This window comes from Myotis brandtii, unplaced genomic scaffold (assembly GCF_000412655.1).
Source record: "Myotis brandtii unplaced genomic scaffold, ASM41265v1 scaffold251, whole genome shotgun sequence".
Classification (NCBI taxonomy): Eukaryota; Metazoa; Chordata; class Mammalia; order Chiroptera; family Vespertilionidae; genus Myotis; species Myotis brandtii.
In genome coordinates, this window is record NW_005359516.1 from 1,784,798 (window position 1) to 1,795,601 (window position 10,804).

A 10,804-nucleotide genomic window follows, 5' to 3' on the forward strand; every position below is an offset into this window, starting at 1 on the left:
CCCCGAGGGGTCCCAGACTGCGAGAGGGCACAGGCCACACTGAGGGACCCCCCCAAGTGCACAAATTTTTGTGCACCAGGCCTCTAGTATATAAATAAAAATAAATAAATGTATGGTTGCTTTACAAAGAAAATGGCAATAAATTTAGGACAGGGTTCAGAAGAATAGCTTTAAGAAGATAATATATTCTATCCTATCAAATAATAGACAAACATGGTAATTGACCGTACCTTCGCTACACCCCCATTGGCTAATCGGCACAATATGCAAATTAACCACCAACAAAGATGGCGGCTAATTTGCATACAGCAGACAGGGCGGGACAGTGCCATCCCGCCTGCCCTGCTGCCACCTGGGCCTGCTATCTGCAACCCGGGGCGGCGGGCGTCCATGGGTGACCCTACCTGGGGTGGCTGGGCGGGGCAGCAGTGATCGGCCGGCCTGCCCAGGCGTCCTGTGTGCGACCCAACCCGGGACGGCACCCCAACCCCCGGATCAGCCCTGCCGTGTGCATGACCTGGGGCGGCGCCCCAACCCCCAGATCGGCCCTGCCGTGTGCACAACCCGGGAGGCAGGGCAGGCACCGAGGGATCGAGCCTTCCATCTGCCACCTGGGGAGCGGGCCTCAGCCAGCAGGTGGTTATCTCCCGAGGGGTCCCAGACTGTGAGAGGGAACATGTGGGGTTGATGGAGGGACACCCACCCCCCTCCACTGCCAGTGCACAAATTTTTGTGCTCCGGGGCTCTAGTTTTAAGTTATGTGACCTAAATAACAATAAAGACAATCTTCTTTCAACAACAAAAAACAATTCCTAAACTATACAGGAAAGCCATATTCTAAAATAACAAAGAAAACAAAAACATATCATTTTGAGAAATGATTGGGAATATAAGTCACCTCCGAGCATACAAGTTATAGACATATATTTCCTTCTTTATAGATCCCCTCTCATCACTACTGAATTCTGCAGTAAATCTATATATATAAAACCCTAAGCAACCATTCAACCGGTCGCTATGACGCATACTGACCACCAGTGGGAAGACACTCAATGCAGGAGCTGTCCCCTGGTGGTCAGTGTGCTCCCACAGCAGGAGCGCCACTCAGCTGACGGATGTGCGCCAGCTCATGGCTGGCAAGAACAGGTGCTGCGGCATGAGTCTCTCCCGCCTCCAGGGCAGCACTACTGCAACAGGTGCAGAGCGGCTGGGATGAGCAGGAGCGGCACGGCGCCCGGAATAGGCTCAGGCTCCTCCCAGGCAGCCTGCCGCTTTGCGCACTACTACCTCCCCCGAGGGGTCCCAGGTTGTGAGAGGGCGCAGGCTAGGCTGTGGGACCCCACTGGTGCACGAATCCACGCACCGGGCCTCTAGAATGTTCATAATCAAGATGTCAAAAAAATGCAGACATTGGTTTTCAGTACTCAGAATTAAGCTTTCGTGCTTCATATGCTGTAAACCATAATTACAGAACTAAAGACTGAAATGTACTACATGTAGAAGTAACTTAACAGATAACAAAAATGGGGAGGACCATTTGAAGACAGGGTAATAAAAGAATGTTATAATTCATTATAAACATGATAAATTAAAAACTATTATTTAAAAACTCTGGGAGCAGGAATCACTTCAATTTCATAGTCTAATCCCTAGCTTAGGGCTTTTATTCTTATACTAGAGGCCCAATGCACAAAATTAGTGCAAGGGGCTCAGTCCCCACCGCTGTGGCCCCTGCTGCCACGGCTTCGTCCAGAAGGTTGTCTGGAAGGACGTTTGGTCTAATTAGCACATTATGTTTTTTTATTATTATAGATAGACCATTACAATACCTTGAAGTCTACCTGCCTCTACTATCCAATATGTCTTTTATTGAATAGATAAAATAGACACTATGTGTGACATGCTCAAGATCACAAGGCTAAGTTATTAGTGATGTAGCTAAGACTTTTACAATAAGCCAAATGGGATCTCCAATCTCCTAAGATGTAAGAATAAGGTTCTGAGTAAGGGCTCAGGAAGTAAAGTAGTAATGTAGACAGAGGTTTTATGTAATTTCTGAACTTAGTTGAACAAAGCAATAACTTTAAAATGTATTAAAAAAATTTTAAAAAACACAATGTTCTGTTGAGAAACAAGGACTAAAAATTTCCAAATTTTTATGAAATAATCAGGTGAAACAACTCCTTCAATTTGTGCGTGGTCAGTACCTACTATCATGCATTTACTTATAGGTGCTCTATTTAATTTGGTTTTAATGTGAATTTTCATTTTCTTGAGCTACACAAGATTTTTGGCATGTTAACAAACAGAAAACATTCAGTCACCAAATATAAGCCCTACTGTTTACCCACTGCTACTGATACACATACAATTAAACGGTTAGAAAACATGAATTTGAATTTCAAAGGTGGACTATTTGTAGTTTTCACACATGTATTATTACTGCATAAGCCAAGAACCTGTAAAATCTTATTTCTTATACAAGAAGAAAGTTTATAATAAATATAGTTTAAACAAATAAAACAACTTCTTTGTACCAGGGCAAAGCCAAAATGAACTCAAAGTAGTCTCTGCATTCTGGAGATAACCATATTACACAAATGGAATCACTCTACACATATGTCCAAAGTAAGTTTTGTGCTAATTTTCCAAAATTACCTCAATTTATTCTCAAATTTATACTGCTCCATAAAATAAAAATTAGAACAGGGATTGCAAAACAAATTTTTAAATGAAAGAATCTAAATGGAGAACCAGTTGGATTACTGTCCAAGAATATAATTCTTGAAATTACCTTCAGTGTATATCACATAGCTTTGGGAGAATGACCTTTATGCTTTGTTTTCTAAAAGCATACAAGTTGAATCAAAAAAAAAATCTTACCTCTAACGAGTTCACCTTTGGAGATAATGTACAGGTCAATACACAGTCACCTATGTTCTGTGGATTTTGTTTCAGAAAGCTGTACATTGACTGAGCAGATTCAGGACTATCTAACTGAAGAATTGCCTTTGGAGAAGATAAAAAAAAAGGTAAGAATAGTTCCTAAAAACATTAAAAAAAGAATTACCATATCATCCAGAAATTCCACTATTTGGTATATACCCAAAAGAATTGAAAGCAGGGACTTGAACAAATATTTGTATATTGATGTTCATTATTCACAACTAGAGGCCTGGTGCATGAAATTCATGCATGGGTAGGGTCCCTAGGCCTGGCGGGCGATCAGGGCTCTCCTTCCCTGGCTGCCAACTGCCAGCTGGGGCCTTCCTTTGTTCCGCGCCACCCCTGTCGGTTAGTGCACGTCATAGTGAGTGAGCGAACTCTTGGTCTCCCGGTCAAACTCCCGAGGGGACACTTTGCATATTAGCCTTGTATATATATAGAAGATAGCCAAAAGGTGACAGCAATCCAAGTATTTATCCAAAGTGTGGTATATATGAACAATGGAATATTATTCAGCCTTAAAAAGAAAATTCTGATATATGCTATCACACATGTTGGGAGACATTATGCTAAGTGAAATAAGCCAGTTACAAAAGGACAAATACGGTATGATTCCACTTATATGAGGTACCTAGAGTAGTCAAATTCATAGAGCAGTGGTTCTCAAGCTTCCTAATGCCGCGACCCTTTAATACAGTTCCTCATGTTGTGGTGACCCCCAATTTCATTGTTACAAATTGAACATAATTAAAGCATAGTGATTAATCACAAAAACAATATGTAATTATATATGTGTTTTCCGATGGTCTTAGGCGACCCCTGTGAAAGGGTCGTTCGACCCCCAAAGGGGTCGCGACCCACAGGTTGAGAACCGCTGTCATAGAGACAGAAAGCAGAATGATAGAATGGTGGCTGCCAGGGGCCAGGAAGAGTGAGAATGTGGAGTTACTGTTTAATGGAAAGATGGATAGTGGTGATGATTGCACAATGTGAATATGCTTAATGCCACTGAACTAACATTTAACTATAGTTAGGTAGTAAATTTTATGTTATTTTACAATACAACATTTTTTAATTTTTAAAAGTATGAATATATGTTTTTCCAGATTTCAAACATGTGATTTAAAAGGTAAGGTTAATCCTTATTTCAAAGTAAACAATTCTTAAAATGTTGCAAAGTCAAGGCAAAATTGAAAAGGAGTGTGGCTCAGTTGGTTGGAGCATTGTCCCGACACCTATTGGTTCAATTCTGGGTAAGATCGCTGATCGGGGTGTGTGCAGAATTCAAATTATAAAACAGAAAGTTAACTAAGCAAAGTAGGGGATGAGGAAGAACCAATAGAATTAAAAATGTCTAAAGTAATATTTAGAATTCCTTATGCCATCTGTCATCTCTCTTCCATCCTATATCACTATTTCTAAAGTATCAAACATGTTCTGTGTATCAGTTAGAAGCATGTCAAAGAAATTAATAACTAGGTGTTGGTCAATTAGCTACTTTTTATAAAGCAAGTATTTCCAACTTTCATATGAAACCCTAATTTTCTACGTAATATAAGGTTGATCAAAATCTACTTTTAATGGACATGTATCTGAATTAAACATTAAACACAGAGGGCATAGCAAATGTAAAGAAGTTAATGTCTTTTAAGGGAAGAAACCAAAGCACAAAAGTAAGGAATGATCATTTTATACTTCTTTCCATATAACTAAACTAAGAGACCCAACTCTCTATGTGTTTTATGGCTGGAAGGGACTTTAGAAAACACCTGGCAACACCGTTTCATTTTACAAATAAGAAGTGTAAACCAACTTAGCCAAGGTATAAAGGTGGTTAAAGCTAGATGAACTCAAGTCTAAAACTTCCCCATAAGTTAATGCTCTTTGCACTACAGTATCTTTCATCTGTTGTGCCAGTTTTATTTCCCCTTAAAACTAGGTTCTAGGAGAGAGAAAGATCATCTCTTCCTTCTTGTCACAGCCCAAAGAAAATACACTCATCTATCTGCTATGAGGCTGAATAATGCTTATAGGTGCTTCGGTTCAGAAGCTGAATTAAAAGTTGCAGACCATAATAATATAGGATTTAGTTTTATATTCTTTACAGAACACACAGATAAAAATAGAAGGGACTTTGTTACCTTGTTTTTATTACTCAAGAATATATGGTGATCCACTTTTCCAAACTGAAGTCCAACACATAGTACACACTGAAGTCCATCTTCTGGTAAGTTATTAAGATGTATAAATCGATTGTGTATTTTTTCTATGTTTGCCTGTAGTTTTTTTTTAAGAGAGAGCATAGGAAAAGAAAAACACAGCTGAAGTATCAAATGTATAACACAGATTAACAGCATTTAATTTTAAAATTAGTGCTAAGGTTTCCTTTAATTTCTAGCAGGTAAACATATAAAGAACCGGGGCTTCTATCAATTAAACAAGTCTAGGAAAGCACTTAATGCAAAACTCACCTCTGGATTATTTTCTTTAATCAAGGCTGTAAATATAGCTTCCTAGAAAAGCAAAATGGAACAAGGTGGAAGGTGTACATCATTCTTCATTCATATTTTTAATTAGTCATGATTTATAATAAAATAGCATTTATGAATAATCATTAAGCACTTTCATAAAATGAATTCAGCAAAAGTTATTTCCACATCTTTCCTTCTTCTTAAACAAGTTATGCAAGTCGCACCCTACCCGTACACCTAATTTATCCTATTCCCCTAAGTACATTAAAGATTAATAAGGTTGTACCATTTAGGGGAGGACACTCAAATTCACATACAAGGAGTAAGATATTTAATTTAGCAGATAGTAAGAGATTCAAATTATAAAACAAAAATTTAATTAAGCAAAGTAGGGGAGGAGGAAGAACAAAGATGTAGGCTAGTAAAAAACAACAACACAGGAAGGATATTAAGTGTATAGCAATTTGGTGCTGCTAATTATAAGGAGGCCAAGAGTGGCGTGAGACAAGGTCTAAAGCTAATGGAAGACTTACATGTACCAGAATGAAACTTTATGAGACTATGGTTCTTAATACCACTAACATGTATAAAACAATTCCAGTAATTGCACCACATTGAGTGATTCTCAATAGAAGGCTTTTTCAAATTAGATGCATTTCTACCTTGCTCTAGTGATTCTAACATTTCTGCCTCATGCCTCTTAGCTGTTGATAGTAGGCCACACAGAAACAATGGAGAGTTTCTAAATCAGTTAAATTTAAACAGATTTAAATTTTATCTCAGTCTCAGGACTTTGTGGAGAAAGATTTTCAGGGAGACAAAATGAAGGCAGAGCGAAGTCCTGTGCTCCACAGGGTTGTGGTTCCATCCCCATCCAGGCAAATCCAAGAGGCAACCAACCGATCAGTGTTTTTCTCTGACATCGATATTTCTCTCCACCCCCCCCTCTTCCTCTTTCTAGAATCAATGAAAAGCATATTCTTGGGTGAGGGTTAAAAAATAAAAAAAGGGCCTAGCCGGTTTGGTTCATTGGATAGAGCATCAGCCTACAGACTGAAGGTCCTGGGTTGCAGGCTTGATTCCCAGGGTGTGTGCGGGAGGCAATCAATCAATGTGTCCTCACAATGATGTTTCTCTCTCTCTCTCTGTCTCTCCCCCTCCCTTCCACTTTCTAAAAAATCAATGGAAAGATATCCTCCGGTGAGGATTAACAACAACAACAAAGGAAGGTAAAGGATACAAAGAACTACTTTACTAGGAAGTTTTAAGAATTAAAACTTTAAGAAGTGAAGCAATGGTGAAATGGTGAATGGAACAAACAGGAAACAAACTCCAGAAATATTTAGAATTTAAGAGACAAGACTTAGTGACAAACTGTTTATAAGAAATGAGAGAAAAAAACTGAAGATAACCTCTGGGTTTGTATGACAGATAATGGCAGAGATAAGGGTCCAAACAGTAGTACAGACAATACTCTAAAAACAATAGTTAACCTTCCCCCCAATCGAACATACAACAGGAATAGGATTCCTTCAAAATGGAAGTAACTCTAAAACAGAGAGAGAGCAGGCAGTGGAGGGACAGAAAGAATCTTTCTCACTGTCTGAGAGAAAATATGAACCAAAGAAGAAAACTAAAAAATATAATAGACTAAAATAAATTTAATAAAAATGTAATTAAAATGATAGTGTTATTTACCTCATCTTTTACACTCATGTTTTCAGGAGCCATACTTATTGAGAGTTGATTTCCATCCACTGATATTGGGAAGCAGGTATAAAATTTTATCATAGAATCTGCAGATTTTCTATTTATTTCTACAATAGCCTTTTAAAACAAATTACAAGAATGGAAAAGTCTTATTTAAGTTACTTTTTCTTGAAAATATTTAATACTTAAGGAATCAAATAAATTGAAAAACTTAGTAACTTTTTTGAAGATAAAAAAATGCATTTCTCAGAAACATGAGACCAATAAATTCAGTATATTACAACCATAAGCAAGATATAATGAATAACTGAACTCATAAGAAAACACTAAAGAAAAAAACAGATGACATTATAGTAAATGACATTAAGAAAAGTCTTATTTACCACTTATTTTAAAAATTCCTTAGCTTAAAACAGCTTAATTATTTTGAGGTACTACTTTTAAACCTTTTCTTTGTGAACTTAATGGAAAAATGTGCTTGCAGAGAACAGCTATCTGTTATCAACACTTACCTTTTTATGAGATGATAAAATCAAAATATCCTTTGTATCACCAAACGGTTTTACTAGGTTGTAAACTTCTTCTATAGAATATCCTTTATTTGGCAAATTAGAAATAAGTACCACACACATTTCCTCTGTTTCCTTCAAAACAAATTTAACAACTGACATTAAAAATTTTTTAGCTGCTTTTATATTTACCTAAGCTTATACTGCAGATAATGTTATGTTAGTATTTAAATTGCATTTAATATTAAAATTGGCCAATTCTGAAAGTTGGTCTGAACTTCAAATTAAAATCAAATTTCCTATCTTCAAGTACATAGAATAATTTCAGCCATACCACCTGTTATCTAGTCAAGATCTTTAATTCTTTTTCTCAATAACTGTTTAAAAACACGAGTTTGTCTCTGACTACAATTCTTTTCTTTTAGTTACATATCCTTTTATCTTACAATTTAAAAAAAGCTTACCTGGTCTTTTAGCATCCTCACCCCATAACCCAATCTCCATTACAAAGTAAATACTTTCTTTTCTGCATTCTCTTCTAGCAGATCTATTTTATTCTTCAAGATGACTCATCAATGCCAATATTTCCTTTAGTAAATGTTGGGGAAATCCCCAAAGGTTTACAATAGTAAATTTACCAACTTTTGACTTTTCTTTTGAAAAAAATGTGGGAAAGTTATAATTTTCATAAATGAGTTGAGAATGATTTTAACTAGTATGTCAACTGTGTTCGTAAATGTTTCCTTCTAAAGTGCTTTTAGTGAATTTAAAATACTCTATTAGTGCTTTAAAATATTCTTCCTAAAACAAAATAGGAAGTCATACTACTTCCTACTTGGAAAATGGATCTACCAGTCAAAAATAAACTTACGCTTAGCACCTGAATGATCTTAAAATCTTAACCAATAAAATCTAAATTAATGAGATTTTAATATATTTATAAAACCAGATGTAACTACAGGAAAACAATCATGAGAACTTTATGCACTTCAAATAAAACTGCAAACCCCACTTGCTCGTCTAAAAACATAGTGAACAATTGGTATTCTAAATATTAACACAACACCCTGGCTGGAGTGCTTAGAGCATTGGCCTGAGCATTGAAGGGTCTCAGGTTCCATTCCTGGTCAAGGGCAGTAACTGGATTGCAGGTTCGTCCTGGTCCAGTCGGCCCAATCAGGGCTCATGTGGGAGGCAACCATTCGCACATACAGATGTCTCTCCCTCCCCCCACTCCCACCCCCTTCTGTCTCTCTAAAAAGCAATGGAAAAATATCCTTGGGTGAGGATTAATAAAAAATAATAAAATAAATATTTTATCTATCCTTTGCCTCTAAAATAAATGAAAACAGGATTTCATAAAATTACACTGTTCTATTTTGACAACTTGTTTACTTAAAACACCATTTTGGCCTAATGTTTTCTTCTCAGTGAAAAGTAATCCTCATAAACTTGTACACTTATTGATATGCTGTTCCTAAATTTTTAGGACTCACTCTGCAGCTCAAGCTTTTGAACTCAAACCGTATTTTAAAAGTTTTTCTTTTTATTTTTATAAAGTGCGTTTTTTTCACCATGTCAAATCGCACATTTTTATTGTTGTTGTTAATCCTTGCCCAAGGATATTTTTCCATTGATTTTTAGAGAGTGTAAGGGAGAGGGAGACACAGAAACACTGATGTGAAAAAGAGACATTGATTAGTTGTCTCCCACATGCACCCTGACCAGGGCCGGGATTGAGCCTGCAACTGAGTTATGTGCCCTTGACTGGAATCGAACCCCTAACCTTTTAGTCCAAGGGCCGGCGTTCTATCCAATGAGCCAAACTGGCTGGGGCTCTTGTACATTTTTATGTGGGTTTATAGTAAAAGGAAATAAACTGTGTCAAAATTTCCTAAACTTTAAAAAAGGTGAAATATGAAAAAGTGAAATATAAAAACTGACCTTGTTATTAACTGTTTCATTTTCTGTGACGACCAAAGCAGCTTCTTAAAATACAAAATAAAATAAGAATTCATGCAGATATATTTCATTTATCAAGATCCTAAACTGTACTAAATAGTAACTACATGAAAATGTATAAAACTTACAAAAGAGTAAAGAATTTAAGTAGGAAGTAGCTACATAAGTAACAATGGGTTTTCAATAATACATTTAGTTTTATCCTAAAAACAAAATTTCAGAATAATCAAGAGACAGGGTGCAGAGCTGAATCATAATAGTCTTAATTTCACTTAGGTTATGACCGTGGTATTTAAAAGTATACATACATACAAACACAACACATGAAATTAAATACTTTATTTTCTTAAAATTAAATTTTCTATCTATAATGTAAGAGAACAAAATAAAATTTCTATTGGCCTACCTGAAGTAGTTTCTTTAGCACTATTTTCAGTGGCTTTGAGTTCCATACTGGTCTTTATTTCAGAGTTTTCTGCATGAAATAGTCTACTTTAATAGTCTAGAAAAACACACTAATATAATTAAACTAATGAATCTAAACAAGAACTTAAGCTAGTTTAATTTTGTCACTTCAACTCTCTTTAGGATGACCTGATTTAAGTCAAAGCTAACAAAAGTTTCTCTTTGAAAACAAAACAATCCCTTTGAAGACTTTTAAGCAATAACTTCAAAATATACCTTGAATGTACACCAAGAGGACCTAAAGAAAAACATGAAATGACAGCATTTCAAGGTTACCTTGTACAGTCAGAGGTTTATTGGCATCTTTGTTTTTGACAATGCCAGCCTTTCTGACTTCTAGAGACTTCTTTCCACTGGACTTTGCTGTCAAAAGCAAAATTGAACCATTATTCTAAGGTCTGTTTGGTCATTTAGTATGTTTCACATTAATATATTAGTAAGTAAGTAGTACAACTTAATTATAAAAGCAGTTATTTTCTACATATTTACTTTCACTTATTTTATTTTATTTTATTTATTGTAAACTAAGATACAATTTTTGTTGATGGCCATTAATGAGCCACAAATTTGACCCGCAGATGACAGAAGCACATTATAATCACACTCACACAAATCGTATTTTATAATTTCTACAAAGGTTCTTTACATTGGTCTATTTGGAAAAATAGTAATACTAAATAGAGCATGTTAGTTTAAACATTACGTTTATTTAAAACTAGAGGCCCAGTGCACGAAATTCAT

General features: G+C 36.1%; 1 protein-coding gene across 3 annotated transcripts in view; it reads right to left on the reverse strand.

Annotated features, from left to right (window-relative positions):
- Window positions 1-10,804, reverse strand: part of ZNF638 (zinc finger protein 638) — a 66,146-nt gene that overhangs the window by 20,411 nt on the left and 34,931 nt on the right. The window contains exons 12-19 of one of the 3 annotated variants that reach the window (XM_005867777.2): window positions 10,340-10,426; window positions 10,005-10,073; window positions 9,581-9,624; window positions 7,640-7,771; window positions 7,116-7,244; window positions 5,418-5,459; window positions 5,088-5,222; window positions 2,884-3,009 (exon numbers count right to left, since the gene is read on the reverse strand). In XM_005867777.2, coding sequence (XP_005867839.1) covers window positions 2,884-3,009; window positions 5,088-5,222; window positions 5,418-5,459; window positions 7,116-7,244; window positions 7,640-7,771; window positions 9,581-9,624; window positions 10,005-10,073; window positions 10,340-10,426 — 764 coding nt within the window. The remainder of the gene's footprint in view (window positions 1-2,883; window positions 3,010-5,087; window positions 5,223-5,417; window positions 5,460-7,115; window positions 7,245-7,639; window positions 7,772-9,580; window positions 9,625-10,004; window positions 10,074-10,339; window positions 10,427-10,804) is intronic. The other 2 variants (XM_014540932.1, XM_014540933.1) reach the window with 2 other exon arrangements.